Source organism: Ictidomys tridecemlineatus (assembly GCF_052094955.1).
Source record: "Ictidomys tridecemlineatus isolate mIctTri1 chromosome 12 unlocalized genomic scaffold, mIctTri1.hap1 SUPER_12_unloc_5, whole genome shotgun sequence".
Classification (NCBI taxonomy): Eukaryota; Metazoa; Chordata; class Mammalia; order Rodentia; family Sciuridae; genus Ictidomys; species Ictidomys tridecemlineatus.
In genome coordinates, this window is record NW_027520963.1 from 320834 (window position 1) to 345340 (window position 24507).

Genomic DNA, 24507 nt, shown 5'->3' on the forward strand with positions numbered 1-24507 from the left:
AATGGCACAGGAATGAGCTCAGTTTTATTTAAAAATCCAAATGTGATCCAGAATGAGGGTAGAGGCAGGGTGTTAATTATAGTCCCAATCTGGGGCTGGAGAGAGGCTCTAGAGATCAGGTACCCTTTCTCTCCTTAATTAAAGCTCTCAACACAGGGAAGCAGGAAAGAGTCCAGAGACACCATCAACGGGCAGAGCAGCCAAGAGAGAGAAAACAAGCTCAACCTCTTCAGGAAATGATTCTCCAGGAATCAAGTTTAAAAACAATTCTTCCCAAGGAAGGGTGGGGAGAAAAGCAGTCTTTCTCCCAGCCTCCCTCGTGCTCCCAACTAACGTCATGCCCCAAGGAAACAGGAGAAAAGGATGTCATTAATAAATTTATTTCAACTCTCTTTTCAATGGTGCTGAAAAGTATATGCAAATCCACCCATAATTAGGTTTAAAAATTCCATTTCATGGGATAATCAGACTTCAAAAAACTCAATTTTAGTTTTAATCAGATTTTAACAAGGATATTAAGTCCATTTCGTTTAGAAAAGGGAAAAACTGTGAATTTAACACAAAATGTATTCAAGCTTAGCCCTGGGAGATAATTAAATAAAATTAATTTGGCAAGGGTTGTCAGTAAATGGAAACGCTGCAAACAGTGGTTCATGTTTTTGATGGAAACAAAAGCAATTCTTACTGTACAGACAAATGTGAAGCTCATCATTCACCCAGGAGAGACAGGAAGACTGGAACTCCTCTCCCCAACCCTTAGCCACAGAGCTTAGGTGGCCTGCAAGGAAGAGACGGGGAAATGGTATGGCTTGCACCCTCCAGAAGAGACCCAGGACCATCTGCCCAGCATGTGGGGAAGAGTCTCACCAACAGCAGCAGGAGCTCCCGGCCAGCCCCTGCTCACAACTGGACATGCACCCCAGAGACCCACTGTCAACCCACCGGCGTGAGACAGACACTCCACACCCCAGCTCCAAGAGCCCACCCCCTCTTAGGAGAAACTTCTCCTTCCCAGAGGGCTCTCCAGGCCCAGAGCCCTCAAGGGCCTCCCACTCTCAGCTCCTAGAGCCCGGCATCGCAGTGCTGCATGGGCTGCCAATGTAGGAACCACAAATTCCTCTTCTCTATTGCATCTCAAACTCCACATCACACTGTAAGCTCTCAACAAATATTTGTTGAATAGAATGAATTTGGTCATCAGACCAATTCCTAAGAACTTAGCTATCAGAAAAAGACATGACAGAAATGAGCCTGACTCAAGTCTGGACAAGGGTTTTGCCCTTCAGAATTCTTCATGGAAAGGTGACAAATAACTGGTGTTCAGATAACTCCAGGTCCCTGCATGAGACTTCTGCTGCAGGTCAAGATTCCAGCCAGAGCAGGTGCTAGGGGCTAGTGCCCCCCCACCCCCGACACTGGACCCCTCTGAATCTACTCTCAGGCAAGGACATACCCTGACAGCAGATTCTCCCCAGCCAAGAGAATGAAAGAAAAAAATCAGCAGGCTCGGGCCCTCAGGCCATACCTTCCCATGGACTATTTTGAGTTCTAGTTTTCCTTATTTTGCAGTACTGGGGATCAAATCCAGGGTCTTGCACATGATAGGAAAGCACTCTACCACGGAGCTATACCTCCAGTCCCCACTGTTTTGAAAATAAAGTTTTAGTACTAGGCACACAGCCATACCTGTAAAGTCAGTTACTCAGGAAGCTGAGGCAGGAGGTTCAAAGTAAGTCTGAACAACTTAGTGAGAACCTGTCTCAAAATTTTTTTAAAAAGTGCAGGGTGCAGTGGCACATGCCTATAATCTCTGCAGCTCGGGGGACTAAGAAAGAAGCATCGCTAATTCAAAGGCAGCCTCAACAACAGGGAGGTGCTAAGCAACTCAGTGAGACCCTGTCTCTAAACAAAACACAAAGATGTGGCTCAGTGGTCAACTGTCCCTAAACTCAATCCCAAGTACCCAAAAAAAAAAAAAAATTTAAAACAGAGCTGGGAATGTAGTTCAATGATAAAGCACACATGGGTTCAATCCCCAGCAAGCAAAAACATAAAATTTTACAGCCACATCCATTCACACACTCTCTACTGTGGCTTTCAAACTAGGAAAACCAATGATCCTGTTTTGTCCTAGGCCACCGAGTTTCAGTGCCTAAAGTCCCGCCTCCCAGGCAAAAGTCGTTAGTTGGGAAAAGAAGGACGGCTGGTGGTCCCATTTGTACTACAAGTGCAGAGCTGTAGAGATTCTATTTCCACACAATCTTGAAAACTAGTCTGATAGACAAAAACTCGCCAGCTTCTGCCCTAAACCCATCCCATCACAGCTACCAACTGTTAAGTTACAAAAATACAAAAAGAAAACCAAATCTACTAAATGGATGAAACAAGGGAAAGTACATCTTCTATCATGAAGTCTTTGTACCCAAAGAATCAAGCAAGCTTTGGTCATTTGCAGATGACTTAGTAGCAACCCCTACTGGGATATCTACATCATTGCAGCTAAGCTGCAGTAAACAATAAAAATACCCCAACAGTAAGAAATACAAGCAATAGCTACCAGTGACTCCCTTCTTAACTCTAATTTTCTTTTAAGGCAATAAAAAAAAGGGGGGAGAGAAGCTTTGATTCACAGGAAACTACTCTGAAACAAACATGCTACGACTTGTCTATTCTAAAAGATGGTTGATACCTGCATTTTGTAATTGCAATCCCAATAAAAGACAAAATACTCCTGAGACCAAAGTGCAATAAACTCTAGCAATACAAAAAAAAAGTAAAAACTAGAAGGGGCAAATGGGAATACAGAGAATTGCGTGTCTAAATGTCTTCCACATAGACTCGTAAACAATTCCTATCAGCTCAGAGGCAGACATACAGAAGCTCACTGAAAAATTAACCGAGGTGGAAGCCTGCCCCTCCTTGCTTGTGGGAGGGCTGTTGATTCCATGGAACTGAAGAGGAGTGTGCACATAATAAAAAATTAATTGCTAATCTTCTACCTCAGCCGCCTCTGCGAACAAGACAGTATTGTGTTGCTGCCTCGGAAGTTAAACGCTTCCTCTCCCGAGTACTGACTCTTGCTCGACCGTGCAGCCTCCTGCACAGAGGTACAAGCCCAGGCCCTGCCGGGAGGCCCTCACCTCCAAGTGAAGGCTGGTGGGCCAGCCCTGCCGTAGGCTGGCAGGCCCTCCCTGCCAAGGTGCTGCTGAGCCCGCAGGTCTTCGAGAGCTGCCATCAGCTGGTGGGCTTCCTGCCACAGTGAGCTGAGTTCTGCTCAGGCTAACTGAATGGGAGGCCCCCAGCAGGAGTCTGAACATGCCATCTTTGGGCTGATCAGCCACAAAGACACAGGACCAGCTGCACAGCACCATGCAGCCAGCAGATGGATGGAGGTTACTGAGGGCAGAGCCCACCATGCTCCAAACCAGCCAAGCAACCCAGCAAGGGTGCAACAGAGTCACTTGGATGACCTTGGGCCAGTTGGTCCCTTTCAGAACCTCTGGTTCCTCCCCTGTCAAGTAGAGGTATCAGAGCTGGCCCCGCCTAGTCCATCAAGCAAGTAGACACTAATTAGAAATGGGCTACACAACATTTCTCTAGAGCAACCACCACTGGGAACAGTGCTCATCTGCTGGCAAGTGAACACCACGTGAGTGTTCTGTAAAACACCTGCTTCCAGACCAGAGAAAATGCCTGGTCTCCAATCCCACCAACGTCAAACCTAGCAAAGACACAACAGATCTCGCTTGGTTTATCCCCAACCAAGTAAGCTCTCCTGCAGTTTCCTCCACTCATGTGCCTCAAGAGGAGCCCCCTCATTCTTGGCACTTAGAAAAGCTATTTCTCCTGCTATGTGGGACCATGCTGTGCTCATGACCACATCCCCAGGGCTGCCCAAAGCCTGGCAAGTGGCAGGAACCCAAACAAATGCTCAAAAAATAGGAAAATAAGTGAGGTTTCCAAAATCACAGCGCTACCAACAGAATCTGTGGTCACGAGGGAGCAGGAGAAGAAATAAGACAGTCAGCGTCAGAATCATGCAGAAGTACAAAAAGCCCGGAACAGCCCCACCTCGACTCTTCAGGCCTCACCACCACCGACTAACACACTGCTCTTGCCACCAAGCCCTCTGACTGCACTACCTGTCTTCCCATGGCCACAGGACTGCTGCATCTGTAGTGAGTCAAACAACCTAGGACATCCAAAACAGGGCCTTGCCAAGCAGCAAGGTCTCACTCTGAGAAGCCAGGGAAGGGCCTCTGTCCAAACATCATGCATGAGATTCCCTGGCAAGAACCTTCTGTCAATCCCCATCACCTGCACTTGTCTGAACTCCCTGCACCACCCACAGTACCTTCCTGATGGATCCCTGCCTGCTTCCTGAGCTGCTTATACACCCCCACATGCACTGTGGTTACAACCATTTGGAACTACATAACATTTCCCAAACATACAAGTCTCTTAAGCCACTTACCCTGCCTGTAACGCCCACCTGGCATTCAAACATCACCCCTACTGGGAGGCACCAAGTGATATTTGCTCAGAAACAAACCCTGACTTGCAGCTGCATCTCCAGCATCTAGGACAAGGCCTGCCGCATCCTGGATCTCAAGAAACACTCTATTATGGACAAAAGAAGGTCAAGCATCATGTGAGACATCACGATGCAATCCTGACCATCAATCTGAAGGCAAACCCCACTGTCCCCACAGACACCCACCCCCACCATACTAGACCTGTGTGTGGGAACAGGATCCGCACAGGAGGACCTGGCAGGGAAGTGCAGAGCCTGAGGCAGACAGGATCCAGCCTGGTAATTCCACAGGCACTCTGGGGCTCCCTTGTGCCTGCAGGAACCCCTCCACCTCTGGTAGCAGTAGACAGTGGGAAGTGTTCACCAAGTCTCAGGTACATACATAAATGCAAGAGGTTGCCCCTCAAATTCACCCTAGAGCCCCAGAGGAGCTGGATGTCAGCATGCCAAGTTTCCCCAGGAGGTTAACAGACTCAGGTGCTAGATGGACACAGACACCATTCAGGGTCTCAGCCCCTCCTGCTTAACCTCCAAAGTCACAGTTATAGGCCCCGCTTTGGCCCACTCACTCTACCTGGTCCACCCTGACCTTTGGCATCTCTCATTTTCAACAATGCAGGTAAATAGCAGAACAGGGAAGGAGATTCCTCTTCGGACTGAACATATGCACAAAGAAAGTCCATTCAAGGAGATATAGAGACTTTCTGAGGTGCTGGGTTCAGGAATGTCCCCAGGGCACCTTGCTGCCAGGGCTATTCTCACCCCAACAGGAGACAGTCACCAACAAACACAACAGCCACCACCTACCAATCACTCTGTAGACACCTGACGCATGCCACATGCTTAGATGCCATCTTCCTCCTACAGTCCAGAAACCAGAACCCAAGCCAGAGGCAGGTAAGTCAAGGCCTCTCCTCAGGCCCAAAGCACACTCCCACAACAAACCCTCCAAGTCTGCCCAGGGTATCTGCTCTCGCCAACCCCAGCTCCTTCACAGGCCTCCCATCACTCCTATTACTGAGCAAATAAATACCAGACACTCTGCTGTCCCCAAATAGCAGGACACATATATGCTTTCCAGAAGGCCCAAGAGCAACCAAGGTACTTTCAACATCCATGAGTACTTCCCCCTGGGTCCAGAGTGCAGGCCACAAATGCTGGGCCTTCTCCCAGGCTATAAGATAGCCACTGTCCATGAGGCAGACACTGACTCACCCCGCCACAGAGGATTTCCCTCTTGCCCACTGTATGACATTCGCAGCAAGGCTGACAGTCACAGGCTCTCATGACCACCTGTCTGTCAGACCCTCTGGCTCCCTCCAGGCTCTTGCCCCTCTCTAACTCCAAGTAACAGAGTAACTGCTCCAATACCCCAGCCACCAGGAGAACAGAGAGACCATAGGATGCCAGTGCACACAGACTAAGGACAGATACACTGTGGTGTGTGCAAGTTGAAGACAAGAGACAGGTCTTCCCTCCACATTCCTCCCTGCAGCATCCCTCTGGGCCAGAGCACACCTGTACGGTATCAGCTTGATGGTACCCCAACACACTTCCCTCTCAACTAAGACTCCTCACAGAACACCTAAGAAGAGATCTGTGTCAAAACAGTATCCCCAAAGTTGGGAGACTCTACTCCCGAAAGAAAACAAAATCTGCACAATAATCAAAAAAGTTCTCAATCCATCTTCTAGATACACCACAGGCTGCAGGACCTCCCAGGACTTCCTGCTCCTGAGTCCTGGTCCTGCAGGATGGCCTCTTCAGCTGCAGCCCTGTCTCTCAACAGAAGACCCAAGCTAACCCACCACTCATCTGCACACATCCCAACATCATGCTGGGCAAGAACCTGAACAAAGGGGTCCAGACCTGAAGGCAACTGTGCCTTCCAGACCCGGTCCCACAGTGCTGAGGCTACAGGACTTACCCCACGAACCTGCCACATCACACACTGGCACTGAAAATGGTAATCAATGCACACACCATGAACCTGACCTCCACAGACTGTGAGTTAGGTGGCTTTTCAGGCACAGTCTTCCTTTAGACTAGAGCATCCTCTGCAAGGACAGGGAGCACAGGCAGCAAAAGTCAAGGCAGAAACAGCACAGAACACAACACAAGAGGTCTGCTACAGACCCCTGTGTTCTCAGGTCTTCTAGGACCACTGAATTAGCCCCTCTTTTCTTCTTCAACAGGAATTTGCACTTGTCCACAGCACCACATCCTTGTCCATGTGGGTGAAGTGCAATTTTGGTTCAGTTCTGTCTGGGTGCCATCTGAGTTATTATGACAAAGAGCCTGTCAGAACTACCCCACAAAGGCCCCAGAAGGGAGGGTAGGCTCAGTTCAATCTGGGTACCTCTGTCTCAGTGCCTCAGAAAGCATGCCTCTAGGGATGGGGTGCAGCCCAGTGATCAAGCACTTGCCTTGCATGCACAGGCCCCGGGTACTATCCATAGCATGGCCAGCAGAAAGTGGGGAGGAAGGGTCATGCCACATCTGTGCCTCTACAGATGCACCAGAAATCATCACAAGTGGCAATTTGAGAGTGCCACCCCAAGGACCCCCACATCCTGAGTCCACAATGCCAAGATGAATGCATGGCTACCTATACAGACATATATCCAGGCCCAAAAAAGAACTCAATGCAGATACAAGGAAGGGCAGTGCTATAGTTTGGATCTTAAATGTCCCCTGAAAGAGCTCTGTTAAGGGCATGGACCTCAGTGTGGCACTACATGCAGGGGTGTGGAACCTTTAGAGGCAGGGTCCATTAGGAGGTCCTTAGCGCACTGGGAGCATGCTCTTGAAGAGGACTGTAGGATCTTAGTCTCTTCCTTTTCCTCTCCTTTGCTTCTAGGCAATGACATAAGTGGTTTCACTCCATCACAGGCTCCCACCATGATGTGCTGCCTCGCCTCAGGCCCAAAACAACAGGGCCAATTATTGGAGACTGGAACCTATAAAACTATGAACCAAGATAAACCTTTTCTCTTGGTAGGTTGATTATCTCAGGTATTTGTTACAATGAGAGAAAGCTCACTAAAGCAAGTGATCTACACATAGACACATCCAGGCCATAAAAAGAACCCAACACAGTATGGCTTGACCTCCTCAGGAATGCAAAGTACTTTAAACCAGAGTCCAATGGCACTAGGAAGAATAAGACAGAGAACTCCACTATGGTCACTGACAACAAAGCCTTCAAAGCCTCTGTATATCTCAATGTTCCCGCTGGTCAGCATGATGGGAAGCAGAAGGTCTCAATGAGAGTAAAGCTTCACTCAGGCCATGCATGATGCTGACTCAGCGCCACTGACCTGACCCGTGGACAGCACCCTATTCCACCCAAATCACTCCACACCTGCCCATGCTGTTTCCCACCATCCCTGTAGTCAGGTACCTCATTCACCTCATCCTCCTCCTTTTCATCCCTCAGGGATCCTCATCAGATAAGAGCTCCATGGCCTCAGCAGGCCCCACTGCCTGGCAAGAGCCTACACACAGAAGGCCTAGACTTCCTTCCTAAGATACCAGCAGCATTTCAGGCTGCAGAGCTTATGCAGAACAAGGCATTTTGCAGGTGTTCAAAATGTACATGGGAACTCGGGCTTCGGGGGCAGCTCAGAGCTCTGCACCCAGATCCAATGGAAACATCACAAAGGAAAATGTAGAGAACAAGAAAGACCACCAATGCCCTGCAACCTCTCAGACAGCCCTGTGCCTGCCATTTAAATAATCATTTCATTTCACAGCTGTTAGTACAAACCTACTCCCCGATATGTCTGAACAACAGACTCTTCTTGAAGGACAGCCTGCTCCACAGCACCAGCTTTCCACAGTGTACACAGTGGCCAGCCACCCTCCAACCCCTGCTACACCTCCCACCTGTCTCAGAAGGACCAGAACTTGATTCCCAGGCAGAACAATGCAGGGCTCAGGAGGCAGGGGACCTGGGCACCAGGTCTGGGAGGTTCAACAGCAAGGGAACATGTGCTCTGGCCAGGCAGGACAGCATGGGAAGCTGGGACAGGCAGGACAGCAAGAGCAGGACTTGTAGTTTCTGATGCAAGTGATGGCATGTTGTGAGGAAAGACACCATGGCTCAGGGCCCTGTGATCCAGGGTGACCCTCACAGCCTCAAGGCTTAAGGGGAAAGCCAGGCCTAAACACACCTGCCCAAGACACTGGCCCTCTAAAGGCCACTTGTCATCTGGAAGCTACCTGGGCACAGCCTGTGCTCAGCTGGCTTCAACTTTCTGTCAACTGCAACCACCACCACCACCACCCCCCACACACAGCTTCTCTGAATGAACTGACCCTTTCTCATGCTGGGTTCCAAGGCTCTCCGTGTTTTCCTGGGGCAGAGAGAAGTCTTAGGACCCTGCAGCTGACAAGGAAGAGCCAACAAGTGGCAGGACCCAGCAGGCCTGCTGAGGCAAAACGAACCTGGACACCTGAAATGCCACTGTACCTCCAATACAATCCCCTGGGAATCATCACAGCCTCCAAGAGCTAAATCCTTTTACCATCTGGCTTTAGATTTTATTATCTCAATTTAAAAGGAGACACAGTAGAAGAGCCCTATCTTCGAAATGTGGAGGAAAGCCCCAGAAAGAGCTTAGGGCACCAGGAACAAAACAAGAAGTATAAAGCAATTCCAGGTCAGAAACTCGCCCTGCAGAGTGCACAACTGTCTGGGCCACAGGAGGCGTCTCTCCTGGAAAGCTTCTCTTCCATGTTCCACCCTGCCACCACATCTGTTCAGGGTGTAGTACAAGCAGAGGGGACAGCCCCATCCCAGCCTGCCCAACTTAACCTGAATAAAATAGCCATGGCCTGTCTTTCTCCTCTTGAAGCCATCAGCACATCAGGGTGGCCACCAATGTCACGAGAACAGGCACCCAAACTTCACAAGGGGCGAAGAAGCAGATGGGCTGCCTCCCTGGGGCTCCCCTTGCTCTGCTTCCCACTGGGAGATGAGGGTTCCAGCCTGAACCACGCCTAACATATGAACACCCCTCTCCCTCTCCCAACACCAGTGAATGCCTGCTGTATGCACACACCAAGGCTCAGAAGACAAGGCCTACCTTTCAATCCCAAACAGCTAAAAGGACAGCACTTAAAGAAAGCCAACCAAACAGAAAGCAGCAAGCAACCAGTTCTACCACAGGAGAACAGGCTGACCTTTAAGGTGCCTGAGCCTGTGAGGAGCTGTCGACTAGCTCAAGAGGCCCTCAGTTCTGGGGCTCCTGGGTGTGGGATGAGCCCATTACAGACAAGGGGCCTGAAGGTCCCTCCCTCACTATTTTGTGGGCTTGACAGGAAAAGCTCACAGTTAAGGACTCTTAACTTTAAGAAGAGAGAGCCCAAAAGAAAAGCAGGGGAAAGGGCCACAAGCACCCAGGAGTCGAACGTTTCTTTCCTCTTTTTCTGATTCTGAGCCTCAAAGAAAACCAAGCCAAGACCAGTGACAAAGGGCCAAGACACCTGACAGCTCACCCACCTTCCCAAGCACCAACAGAGCTCCTTGCACTAATCAACCCAAAGCCCTGGTAATTATGTACCATGAACACACAAATCAGGGTAACGACAGCATCCCGGCGGGTCAATTAGCTCCTTCCTTAGAAGGAGACCACGCACTCCCCCTTGCTGTCCTTCTAATTGGTCTCGCACATCAGGGAAGCAGGTCCCCAAAACCTGACATCTGGCCAGGCTACAAATGTTTTGGGAAAATGTCCAGGTCAGCACTTGGAGGTTCTCCACTGACTCCTGGTGACGGGTCAGCAGTTTCAGGTGGTCACAGCTGCCAGGCTTCAGAGCTGACATAGACCTCCTGCTCTCCATCCCCCTACACCATCAACCTCCACACCCTCCTGGGTTCCCAGCAAGCCCCATGCACCTAACAGGTATGATGCCCACCAGCGGATCTGAAAAAAGGCCAGGCTCAGGCACAAAGGGACAGGGCCAGGAGCCAAACCACAGAGGTATCTTGGCCACAGGCAAATTGTTCTCTCTGTAAAGCAGAGACTTGACTACAAAGGGACCCGACGCTCGCTCCATGCCCTTTTTTTTTGAAAGAGAGAGAGAGAATTTTAATATTTTTTTTTTAAATTTTCGGCGGACACAACATCTTTGTTTGTATGTGGTGCTGAGGATTGAACCCAGGCTGCATGCATGCCAGGCGAGCACTCTACTGCTTGAGCCACATCCCCAGCCCTTTTTTTTTTTTTAAGAGAGAGAGAGAGAATTTTTTTTTAATATTTATTTTTTTTAGCTTTTCTGCAGACACAACATCTTTATTTGTATGTGGTGCTGAGGATCGAACCCAGCATCGCACACATGCCAGGCAAGCGCGCTACCACTTGAGCCACATCCCCAGCCCCACTCCATGCCTATTTAATAAGGCTCTTCTCTCAATAAGAATCGCTAAATCAATTTTTTAAAAAGCCAAGCCACTGAAGATGCCTGCTCATCTCACTTTGTTGTGACTTGCTCCGAATCTGCTAGAACCTTCCAAAGCACATTACCCCAATTAAGCAATGAGACTCACATATGATGATTGAAATGTACAGCAGTTTTGAAGGGCAATTTGGCACGAGCTATCAATTTCAAATGTGCATATGTTTTGAACTAAAAATTCTGCTTTTAAGAATTCATCCAACCAACACAGCGCTGCTGATTGGGGAAAAACTGGAAACAACCTTACTGTCTCCTCAACAGAGGACTGAAGGTAATAAGAGTCCATTCATACTATGGAATCCTGGGTAGCTCCTCACTGCAGGCACCAAAATACAAAAACTAGGTGAAAAACAGATGCACAACAAAACAGAAAAAGCCCCACCTAAAAAGAAGAAATGCACAAACAGCAAGCTGCACCTTCGCATGCTTCTAGAAAGACAGATGAGAAAGTTATCAGGCATTACCTGGAAAGATGGACAGGGAAACTGTCCCTTCTACTGTTGTGTGATTGGCATCCGTGAACATTAGAACACAATGTCCCAGGGCTAGGAAGCTGGCAAGGACAGCCACCCCAGGATGAGCTCCCCTGGTGGAGGTGACGGATGAAGACCACGCCATACTACTCATTTTAGCCACTCACATTTGCCACATGACTGGTTTTGATTTTAGGCAATCATGCAAAATTGCCTTTCTGCAGCCGACGCCTGGACTCCACATTGCCACTACTCATCCAATGCCACTTCCACAGCACTAGTGCCCTAAGCCCCAAAGACCCAGACAGACTGAGGAAGCCTGGCACTAAAAGCCGCCCAGGAGGTTCAGGCTGCCATGGCCTTCAACAAGCTAAGGGACAGACTCCTTCCCAAAACAAGGCTGACTCTAAACAGCAGCTCCATCTTCTCTCCAGTCCAGTCCAAGTAATCCCCAAAGGCTTTCCAACATACAAATCAGCTTCTTCAAGGCCTCTCTTATACCCATTTTAAAGCTGCAGCACCGCAAGTCCTGACTTGCACATGCCCAAGCAGGCAGCACCTCCCTCACGCTAGAGTATTCCCAGCACCCTAAGACTCCCTGTGCTCTCAAGAGAAATCTGGCCTGCTTCCGGTCACTACAGGTCAGCGTTGCCCTTTCTAACACTACAAGTAAATGCAGTCGTACAGTCCAAGCTGAAGTTCCTTCTATCAGCCAGAGGCTCACACATGCTTCTGCGCTCCTCACTGTTGGGTGGCCTTCCACTGTGTGGGCAGCCCATGGTACACTCTCCTCTCTCCTACCGACAGGCAGGACAAAGCTCCTAGGACATCCTTGTACAAGCCTTCGCGAAGTCATGCTTTCATTTCTTTTGGGTAAATATCTAAAAGTAAAATCACTGGGTCATGTTCTAATTGTAAAAATGCTGCCAAAACATTTCCAAAATGGTTGTACCATCTCCTAGTTCCAAAAGCAATGTTTACAAGGTCTGGTTGTTCCCCATCGCTACCGACAGCTGGGAGGGCCAGTGTTTCTATTTTTGGGCAGACTGTTGGGTACGTAGTGGTATTTCAACATGAGTAATTTGTATTCCCCTAATGACAAATGATGCTGAGCGTCTTCTCACTGTCCTTATTTACCATGCATATATCTTCTCATGTAAAGCATCTGTTCAAACTCTTTGGCCCTTTTTAATCTGGTCATCTTATAGATTCATAAGTATTATTTGTATGTTCTGGATACAAGTCTTCTGTTGGGTACACGTATTACAAATATTTTCTCCTAGTCCATGATCTGCTTTTTTTACTTTCTTGTGTGTTTTGAGAGGTTTTTAAATTTTAATGAAGTCTAATTTATCGAATTTTTTCATGTATAATTCATGCTCTGTATGTCCTAAGAACTCTTTGCCAAACACAGAAGTTCTAGCTTTAATGCATAGGTATGTGGCCCACTTTGAGTTAAATCCTGTGTTCAGTGTGAGGTGAGTGTTCAGGCTCACACCACAGACACACTATTGTTCTACAACCATTTGTTGAAAAGATTATTGTTCTCCCACAAAATTCTTTTTTTTTTTTTTTTTTTTTTTTTGAACCAGGGATGGAACCCATGGGCACCTAACCACTAAGCCACACCCCCAGTCCTTTTTTGTATTTTATTTAGAGACTGGTCTCACTGAGTTGCTTACGGCCTCACTAAGTTGCTGAAGCTGGCTTTGAACACACAATCCTCCTGCCTCAGCCTCCTCAGTCACTGTGATTACAGGTGTGCACCAGAGCCTGGTACCTCCCACTAAATTTTTTTTACAATTTCCACAAAAATCTACTGATACTGCATTCTAGAACTATTTCTTAATTTTCCACTCTGTTCCACTGAGTTACCAATACGATACTCTTTTAACACACTACATTTATAGCTAGCCTTGAAATTGGCCAATATAAGCCCTCTACCTTTTTTTGAAATTGTTACAGCTAGTCTAGGTCCTGAATGTTTTGATATGAATTTTAGAAATCAGTTTATTGAGACTGTGCTGAATACAAGGATTAATTCAAGAGAACTTCCATCTTAACAATATTGGCTCTTCTAATACAAACATGATCACTCCATGATGCTGTGGAACATATTTGGTCTTTCTCACTGTCTCCTGACTTAAGTTCCTAAAACCCTTGAAATCTCCAGAGGGTTAGTGGTCCTTTGTATGCTAATGAGACAGCTGGCCACGGGCTGCCCTAGGAAACTTCAGGATGAGGCACTTCACCAGAAAGAGCAAGGCAGGGGCTGGGGATGTGGCTCAAGTGGTAGCGCACTCGCCTGGCATGCGTGCGGCCCGGGTTCGATCCTCAGCACCACATACAAACAAAGATGTTGTGTCCGCCGAAAACTAAAAAATAAATATTAAAAAATTCTCTCTCTCTCTCTCCTCTCTCACTCTCTCTTAAAAAAAAAAGAAAAAGAAAGAGCAAGGCAGGATGTCAAGCTGGCACTCACCCTCCACAAAGGAGAGAGCAGCAGGAGGTAGCTGGCCACAATGGTCAATGATGCCATCGATTATGCCTACAGAGGAAGGCCCCCCAAAAACCACAGAGCTTCCAGACAGCTGCACAACTGAAGGTTCCTTAGCCTTTTACCTGGGGGAATCTGACACTAACTCCAAGTAGACAGTGTCTGAACTGAACTGCAGCCACTCACTGGTGTCCATGGAGGACAGCTTGCTGTGTGGAAAACCACAGCTGGTATCGGAGTGCTGTGCTGAGAGCACAGGGAGTTTATTTTTTCCTCTTATGGTTTCTCTCCATTTCCCTATATTATTAGGTCATCTTTAATTACTGTCAGCTGCATCTTATGGGTTCCAGAGTGCAGATCTTAAACATTTTGTTAAATTTATCCCTAAGTATTTTACATGTAGATTGTTTGTTTTGCAGTGCTGAGGATGGAACCCTGGGCCTTCTACATGCTAGGCAAGTGCTCTACCACTGAGCTACAACCGCAGTGCCCCCCTCTACCCCTCACTCTTTTTTTTAAATACAGGGTCTTGCTACATTGCCTAGGCTGGCCTCAAAACTGTGATCCTCTTGCCTCAGCCTCTGGAGTAGCTGAGATTATAGGCATGCACCACTGGGTTCTGATGTTATTGTAAACAGTACAACACAAACAGTATTTCTAATGATTTGCTGCTAGTACACAGAAATATAATATATTTTTGTATATTGTTCCTGCATTCTATGACCCTCTTAACCTCTCTAATTGGTCCAGGTACTTTTTTGAGGGGCAGGAGTAATACAGGAGATTGAACCCAGGGGTGCTTTTACCTCTGAGCTGAACCTCCAGAGTTTTTGTTTGTATGTTTGTTTGTTTGAGAAATGGTCTCACTAAATTGCTGAGAATGGCCTTGAACTTGCAACCCTCCTGCCTCAGCCTCCCTCTGCCTGGCCCTAGATACTTTTTTATTCACTCCTCAAGACTTCTGACATAAATAATTATGTTGTCTCCAAATGGAGACAGTTTCATTTGTTCTATCCAGCTTGTCTAACCTTTTCTTTCTCTTACCTGATTGCACAGCGAGGACATTCAGTACAATGACAGCTCTGCCTCGTCCCCATGTCAGGGCAGTGGTCAGTCTATCAATATTATATTCATTGTTGTTTTTCACAAATGGCTTTTATCTGCTTATGGAATTTCCCTTCTTTTCCTAGCTGGCTGAGAGTTTCAATCATAATTGTTAAATTTTCACAAATACTTCTGTTCATCTTGAAATGTGTCAATAGGATTTTTCTATTAAAATAATTTATTAATTAATCTTATTCAAATCATTTTCTAAAAAGTAGCACCCTTGGGTTCCTAGGATGGACTCCACTCTATCTTTCCTACCAGCCCGTCTCTACGATTCCATCAGGGCCCCAGGCAATCCTTCCTGGTCACCACCGCCTCCAACTGTGCACTTTCCGTACTTCAAGTCATTCCCTAGACAGACAGAGCTCTTGAAAGACCAAGTTCATCATGTCGCCACCCCACACTGTGCTGAATCCTTCAGTAAACTCTCAAAGCCCCTCAGGATGAGGATATCATGCTTACATGCTTCCTAGCACCAATGCTCTCCATCCCTGCTGGGTCACAGGTCCCTGTCACCCCATGCCACAGCATCACACACACATTGCTATTTCCTCCCTCCCTGGGACTCTCAGGAAGCCTAATCTGCACCTAGCCCATGTGATCCTGTGCACTGGATACATCCTCATATGACAGACACAGTACCTCAGCCCAAAGTGTCTTCCTCATGGTTTGTGCCAAAAGACCCACCCCAGCCAACTCATCCAACTCACCCAACCATCTCTCCTAATATCTCTGGGCTTTATTTATCTTACTTTATTTCATTTTATTATATTTTTGTAGTTGTAGATAGACAGCATGCCTTTATTTATTTTTATGTGGTGCTAAGGATTGACAACCCCAGTGCCTCACACATGCAAGGCAAGTGCTGTCACTGAGCTACAGCCCCAGTCCCAGCCCTGGCCTTCTCAGACATAAAAAATCCCAAACTGGGAAGGTGATCACTGTCACATTATAGAGAACTTGATGTTAAGCCAGAGTCTAAAGCCACACATCCCCTGACAATCTCAGGAAAGCCAGACCTCAGTTCTCAGAAGAGCACCCACACTGATAGTACCTGCTTTCAGCACCAGAAGCACACAGACCCCAGAGGGCTCAAGACCCCTAGAGAGACTCATCAAGGACATGGCAGGCACTTGACAGGGGAGAGCTGCTGCCTGCCCCCTCAACCCACCCCAGAAATGGCAGAAACTGGGACAAAAGAATCCTTGCACCCTGGTCAGTCAGACCCCTGGTATTAATGAAAAAGTCTGTATAGGAGGGCAAATGGCCCAAGGACAGGCTGCAAAGGGTACCCACAAGGCTCGGAGAGGAAAGTCAGATCACCAAGGGGGTAGTGCCACCTAGTGGTGGCTGGAACCCATAGAGCCAGCGACAAACACGCCCCAAAATCATGGCAGAGCCTCAGCCTAAATGTCAGAGACCAAAACCCACTCCCACACAGTCTTCCTCAGTGACAGCTGGCTGACCGTCTCAGGTCCCTGGATGGATTTCAAGTGGTGGGTCCCTAAACTGGTACTGAGTCGTGTGTCTTTGCACAAATGTGTAAACATGCAAATATGCAACTGCTCCTGCAAAGACCCCAAGTCAGAGCACTGGGCTTCAACTGTTCCCTGCTCCCCTGGTGCCCATTCCCGACACCAGCTTCAATCTCAGGAAGTACAAAGCTCTGCCGAATCACCCACCCTACAAAGAAAGCCCTAATTACTGCCCAAAACCTGCTTCCCCAGAAAAGAAAAAAAGCCAAAATCCTCATCATGGCAGTTCTCAAGGTCACCCCAATATTAAGTCCAGCCTTTGGGGATGCTGACCTACTAGGTCTGAGCTTAGCCCAGGAATCTACTTTCTCCAAACTCCAGATGATTTTTTTTTTTTAACACAGGGTCTCACTATGCTGCCCAGGCTGGCCTCAAACTCAGGGGTTCAAGAGATCCTGCTGCCTTAGCCTCTCGAGTAATAGACTACAGGTATTCATCACCACATCCAGTTTAAGTGGAGAAATTATTCTCTTCTTTTTTGGTGCTTAGGATCAATCCCAACACCTCATGCATGCTAACGGCACCTTTCTGACACTGAATTGCAACCCAGGGCCCAAGCTCTAGGTGACTCTGATGAAGGGCCTCATCTAATGCAGCTGATCTGTATGCCAGACCTACAGGACAATCATAACCATGGCCCTCAAATCACCTGAGCTCAAAGCCTGCCCCAAGAAGGTGGGTGCTCAGACAGCTGGGTGGCAGTGGGGGGGGGGGGCAGGAATGTAAGCAAGTAGCACAGAGGCTTCCAAGATACCAGGCCCCCACAACAGCCCAAAGAGAACCAGGCACAACACATGAAGCAGGAGAAAGACCTGCCCTTCACAGATGTCCCCCAGCAAGGGAACCTCAGGAGCCCAAGGGTCCACCACAGTAAGGATGGCACCCCTCTGCCTTCCAAAAGGACAGTAACACCTTGAGGCATGTCCTAGGGATGCGATTTGGCTCTACTTCACAAGCACTGAGTGGGAGAAATACTGTGCTCATTTTCAGCCATGATAAGAGGGGCCTAGAGTGGTGTGGCCCCTGGTAAGGGTCTCACTAGCTAAGGGGCAAAGGTCAGATCCACTTGCCCTAGATGGGGACACACAGTGCCCGCAGTGCCCACTCCTTCTTCCTGCCCAGCCCCAGGATGGCAACAGGCACCACCGCCAGGGACTTGGGACAATAGGAAGAACAACACACATAGCATGTGGCCTCCCAAGAACCAGCCCGCCCTCATGCCAGCCACAAAACAGGGTCCCCAGACAGAAGGGATGGGTCCAAATGGTTCAAGGAGCAGCTGGACATTCCAACCTGGACAGAGAAGTTGGTGCCATTCTGGTCAGAATGGCAGCCAGACACATCAGTTCTACGTATCTGACTGATGCTAGAAGCTGCTGGCAGACCTCTCCAACAGAGCCAATAAGGCACAAGGGGCTTCTTATCTCCCTTACAAGAAATGTAAGAAATGGAGATGTGTCGGGTGATCAGAGAAGCTCCAAGACCCATTTGGATACCTAGCAAGTTCAGAGAACAGGAGGAAACAAACAGCATCAGCCCTGCTGGGCCAGCTCTCCATGAGCCCAGATTCTGCAGGTGGAGTTCAAGAGGAAACAGCAGCCTGGTCTGTCCTCTGTGACTTCTCAAGACAAAAAGAAAATCAAGAGGCATTGTCAAGGAACAGAACTGAAGCCAACATTGCCAATCAGAAGGTGGCAGATTCCAGAGCCAGCAGTCGATGTATAATTATAGCAAAGGACAGCTCAGTAAGTCTCAGTCCTCACTTTCCCAGAGCAGCAGGAAAGACACCAGGAAACTGCAAGTTTTACAATCCCCTGAACAAATAAAACAAACGGCTCCTTAAACTTCACAGGCCTGTGTTCTGGGGTCCAATGACTCATTCAAAAGGATCAATCCACACTCTCCCTGAGACTTAGAACACATCGGGAACTGAGAAGGGGGAGCTGGACCAAGGCTGGGAGGCAATCAATCTGCAGAGGGCCACAGCAGCTAACAGGCAGAGGACCACAAAGCCAGTGCTGTATCAGATGAGCAGTGGTACCCAGAAAGACGGGACAGAAGACAGATGGGACTGGTAACAGGAACAGCTCTGCCCTTTGTATGTGTCAGAACATGATGGCCAGCAGCTCCAACATGCAGCCCATTCTGAATCCCTCCACCCACCCACTGGCAATGAGCTTGGCACAGACAAGTTACAGAGGCTGCTCCAGGGGCCCGAGTAGGACAACATCCACTATCATGGCTTAACCCTAAATCCAGTTCATCCCCAACCTCTCAGGTTACAATCACACAAAAGAAATTATTTCTCCCAAAGCAATTACTTCCTGGGCATGTACAGAGTCCTCTAACAAAGTCTGACAATGCAAGGCAATAGGACAGTTGCCCCTGCTCTGCTCAAGGACATCTGGTTTTCAATGAAGGCATTACTGAGACTTAGACAAGAAGAGTCCATCAGTTCCCTTTCCCTACCACTGTGAAATGCCTCACTAAACACAGGCAGGGTGAGTCCAAAGCTCCTACCCCTATTTGGAAAGGACTCTGAACAAAGAGGCAGGGCTGCCTTGTCAATACAGAAGCCAACTACCCAGAGAGGTAGGGATGGGGGACAGCGCCCACCTACCTGAGGTCTAAGCCCATGGTGTGGTCCAGATTCTCCCAGCTTTGCAGCTTCGCCAGCAGCCTCTGAAAAACAGTATAGGCAGGTCTCCTATCACCATGTGTCAGACAACTGGCACAAAGACACTATGACACAGACACTAAGCCCCCAATCTTAGGGAAGGATCTGCCCCTTATCTCTGAGCTCAGATGTGTGGCTGCTCCAAGGATGCACCAAAGCAATCAGGCTATTATTCCCAGCTGTTGAAGCTATGCGGCATACAGCTCATTCCTTCCTGGACCTGTATATCCAAGTGTGAATCCAGCAAGCTACAAGGAACATGAGGGTGCAAAGGTTTTGCAGTCTCTTGTGCCCAGGGTGCAGATCTGGGCAGCTGAACCCTAAGGACTCACCTCTCCACTCTCCCAACTACCTCTCAGGATGCCAAGTCCCAGACAGATGGACTCAGTCTAACAGACAAATTTTCCCCAATCCTATGGCAGACTAGGACCAGCAAGCCCCAAGAGAATGGGCCTGTTCAATGCTGGCCCAAAGCCCAGAAAGTTGCCCTTCTGGAATTGAAGCAATTGAAGGAAGAACCACTTGGATTTGACCTCCTGTCACCTCCTCCCATAACCAGCTGAGTGCTACTACAAACCATTCATTCGAGTATTTCCAGATCTCCTCTATGTACCAAGCACATGCTTGGTTATTAACTTTCCTACAGCCAGTGCTGGTCAAGTTACTATGCACCAGGCCCTGCTCTGAACACTTGACATGAGGCAGACACTGTCACTATTCCTCACTCTGCAGATGAAGAGACAAACAGGTTAAGGAACTGGCCCAGAGTCAAAGAGCCAGCAAGCATCCACAGCAGGACTTCAAACTACAAGCAATGTAATTCTAAACCCCGAAATCTTAAAACAATTTCAAAAATAACTATGTCCGGAGAAAAAAGAGAAGAGCAATTGGCTGACAGTTGTCTTTCCAATACACTCCTACAGAAGCTACCTCTGAGGAGGAGCTGCCCTGGAAGGCCCCACTGATGGCAAACAGCCGCAGCAGCTGCTCAGAGGGCTCCGTGGCCCCAAATGGCTCTGAGCTGTCTTGAAGCTCCAAAAAAGGACAAAGAGTGCTCCCCAGGTCAGGAAGTAGCCAGTGTACTTCAGGGCGGCCAAAGATGGTTAAGATGGTTGGAACAGTGGCGTGGAGCATGTCAGACAAACCAGGGTAGAACAGCAACAGAGTGACTCAGGAGAAGCAGTAAAAAGGACAAAAACTCCAGGCAGGAGCCAGGAATCCTTAGCTCTGGTCCAAACTCACTGGACACTGACCCTCCATTTCCTCCTCCAACCACAAGGTGACTTTCCAATACTGTACAGCAATGGCATTTTCCCACACAGCGTCACTGGTAAGTTACAATGACAGATCAGAAGAAAACATCCAGCATGGCTCTCCATCACGTCCTCACATGTAGGCACCATGTGCCATTTCCTTGCTGGCACACCCTCTGTGCCAGTCCTCTATAGCCTTGAGTTAAACTGCATAAACTCAGTGGCTTCAACATAGTTTCCTACAATACTTAAGCCTAAAATCCCACTTAGTTCTCACTGAGCTAAAATTCATGTGTGGGCCAGCTGCATTCCTTCTAGGGGCTCCCAAGAGAATCCATCTATTGTCTTTTCCAGCTTCTAGGGCTGCCCACACCTGTTGCCTTTACCCTCACAGCTGGCAATGGCAGGCAGGTCTTCCTCTCCTACTTCCTTAGACCATGCAGCCCACCTGACAACCAGGATCCTCCCCCACTGCAGGCCAGCTGATTAGCAGATTCAACCTTGTCACATGCATTCATAGGTTCTGGAATTAGGACATGGACCCCTTGAGGGCCATTGTTCTTCCTACCACACTGCCATGACAATAAGTACATTACAGGTAACCAGCTATTGCACAAGATGGAAATGGCCAGAGTCCTCTGGAGAGGGCTAAGGACAGTCTCATAGGCATGGCTTGCCCACTTGAACCCTTACCTCCTTCTCCAGTTCTAAGTCAACCAGAGTTTCCTGCATCTTCTCCTGGCGGCCCAGCCTCCTCTGAAGTCCCTCCAGCTCCTCTGTGAGCAGCCCGTTGGTCTCCCTCATCTCCCTGCAAGGCCAGAAACTGTCACTCCCACAGCCACATATACAGGGGACAAACCCACCCCATGAACCCCAGTCGCATCTGGAAGCAGCTGGGCCTCATCCCAGCTCCTCACCGCAGGTGTGCATTGTCTTCCCGCAGCCGCTTTAGCTCCCGCTCCATCCTGGGAAGCCGCAGCAGCTCAGACTTCATGCTCCGCACCACGGCAGCATACTGCTCCTGCAGACAGTTTCTGCTCCAGGTCCTGACAGAGGCAGGCAGAGAGGAAGAAAGGAAAGAAGAGTGAGCAGCCAGGGGACACCTAGGAAACGCAAGTCTCAGCTAAGTGAGAAGCCAGTCTGAAAAGGCACATGTGGTGGCTTCCGCCTGCGGGACACTCTGGAGAGAAGAGAAGGATGGGGCAGTGAGATAGCAGTGGTCCTCAGGGGGAGGAGGAAAAGCAAGTGGTGCTCGGAGGGCTGCAAGACACTACAATGGGGGACACATGTCAGGGTGCATCTGTTCAGAATGTGGCCCCCAAGGGTGAACTCCAGTGTAGCCTGTGGAGTAGGTGATGAGGAGTCAATGCGGCTTAGTCAACTGTGGTAATGATCCACTTTGAAGCGGGTGCTAACTGCGGGGAGATGATGGTGGGAGACAAGGGGTCTGGAAATCCTCTTATATTCTCTTCCATTTGGCTGTGAACCTAAAACTTTTCTAAAAAATAAAGTCTACTCATAGGAACCACAAAGTTCCTCTGCTAAGTTATAACAGTACCAGAACCTCGGCAATCTCCCTGGATTAGGCCCCAACCCCAGATCCCTCCTGAGATTGCACCTGATGTGATTCTGGCTGTGTCCTCTTCAGCCACCTCTAGCCCTGCCCATTTGTGCCAGCATCCATCCACACCACATAAATGCATCCATCCATCTGGTTCCTCCCAGACTTATTTATCCAGAAGGAACCACTGGCACACCTGGACCAAAGACGCTCAGCAAGGACATAACGTTCTCATTACATGAAGTCACTTCTGCACCAGCAGCACTCCTGCAGCAACTGAGTCCATTTCAACTGCAAGAACAGACTTCTTTGTAATGTCTGTCACCTTAGGACTCAACAGAAGCACACTGGCATTTAGTGACAATCACCAAACAGGCTGAGTACAAACAATATCCAAATTGGTCTATCAATAAGTGCCACTAAAGCCAAGCACAGCGGTGCATGCCTATAATCCCAGCCGCTCACGAGGCTAAGGCAGGATGACTGCAAGTTCAAAGCCAGCCTCAGCAATTTAGTGAGGTGCTAAGCAACTCAGTAAGACCCTGTCTCTAAATAAAATACAAAATAGGGCAGGGGATGTGGCTCAGTGGTCAAGTGCCTGAGTTCAATCCCTCCTACACCGACAAAAAAAATAATAATAAGTGTCACAGAGTCCAGCTCTGTAAGGGGCTAAGTCAAGAGGCAGAGGCAGAGTGACACAGAATACAAATCAGGCAAGCAAAGACTGAGAGGTGGGCTAAGGGTCATAGAGGGAAGGACAAGGTTCAGGAGAAGCTAACCAAGAAGGTGAGTTGTGGGGGGCAAGTGGGGGTGCCAAGCAGGCTGGCAGCCAAGGAGAGCAGGAGCAAAGCGCACAACCTGCCCAAGCAGGCACAGTGGAAAGCTGTAGGGAGCCATGGCCACGGGTCTCCTGAAGGGCCTGGTTGTTACTCCAAAGGCAACAAGAGGCCATGGAAGGGATCTCAAGGCATCATCTTTCTGGCAACACCCTCCACAGTGAAACATGTGGCCTGAGCTCCCATCAGATGGACCTGGCTTGGGGACCCATTTCAGTGACTCTCCAGTATGTGACTATGGGCAGGGTTTCAACTTTTGTAGGTCTACTTTGTACCATCTCCAATGTCACTTTTTCCTTGTGTTTCTAGTGGGCCTTTCTTCACTAGGACACAAGCTTCCTGGGAGCAGAAATGGTTATTTCAGGGCTGGGGATGTGGCTCAAGAGGTAGCGTGCTCGCCTGGTATGCGTGCGACCCGGGTTCGATCCTCAGCACCACATACAAACAAAGAAATGGTTATTTCACTCACCTTGGCCTCCTGGCAGCCAGCACAGTACCTAGAAGATAGGACAGTGGCTAACATCCACTGAGGGCATCTTCAGCTCAGAAAGGCCTGCAAATAGTGGGTGGCAGAAGGGCTAAGACCACCCCTGAGATGCCTGCAGGACACACACAAGGTTGACACAGAGCAACCCACCTTAATCTTCTGTTCTTGGTCTGTTCTTGCTTCTTGGCTAGCCTGAAGTTCCTGAATTTTCTGATTAACTTCCTGACATTTCCTGTTCAGAGAAGAGTGCATGACATGAAGGAACACCTTAAGAATACTCTCAGCCTAAGCTCCTGGCACAAACAAGGCCACTACAAGGGTACACCCAGGTCCTGGAGTAGCCCCTGCAGTGGCTCTCATCTGGATGGTGCTGCCGTGGATGAACATCGGCCACTGACAGCACCCCACAGTTCTCAACACACTGCTCACCCTCCACCAGTGATCACCAGACCTGATGCAACCACAGAAAGGACCCACTCAGACCTGATCACCCCTCTCCCCAAGAAGCAAAAAACTCAGATTACAGCTGGTAAGGGAAGGGTCAACTCCTCAGGAGAGAACCCAAAGCCTCCTGACCACACCATCCTCTAGATTTTCCCACATCTATCTTGCTTACCATGTCCCCCAAACCTAAAATGTCCTTTCCCATCAACAGCCCACACAAACTCAAGGGATGTCTTGCATGTTCTTCAAAACCTAGCTCAGCATAAGATCTTCTCTGGAAGCCTGCTCTGAAAAGGTGTGCCACCCTGAGAAGGAGGAGCTGCTGCCCTCATCCTGGCTCAAAAACATTTAAAACACCCCCTATCCTTGCACTCAGAATCCCAGTTTCAGAGGCCTTGTGTCAGTCCCTCCTGCAGCCTGCGGTGAGAAAAGCATCCAGGGCCTGGCACAGACACAGAGGCAAAGCCCCGCATCCCCAAGCTCCTTTTCCCTCACCTGAGCTGCAGTTCAAGCTGCTCCTTCAGCTCCTGCTTCTCAGACTCCAAGCGCTTCACCTGCACCTCCTGGTCCATCAAACTCCATTGCAGCTCTGAGACACGACCCTTTAACACATTGATGGTCTGAAAGGAGAGGGGATTCTA

General features: G+C 48.8%; 1 protein-coding gene across 1 annotated transcript in view; it reads right to left on the reverse strand.

Annotated features, from left to right (window-relative positions):
- Positions 1-24507, reverse strand: part of LOC144372333 (mitotic spindle assembly checkpoint protein MAD1-like) — a 238839-nt gene that overhangs the window by 202276 nt on the left and 12056 nt on the right. The window contains 6 exon segments of the mRNA XM_078035712.1: positions 19229-19290; positions 21232-21346; positions 21456-21569; positions 21571-21584; positions 23573-23654; positions 24362-24486. Coding sequence (XP_077891838.1) covers positions 19229-19290; positions 21232-21346; positions 21456-21569; positions 21571-21584; positions 23573-23654; positions 24362-24486 — 512 coding nt within the window.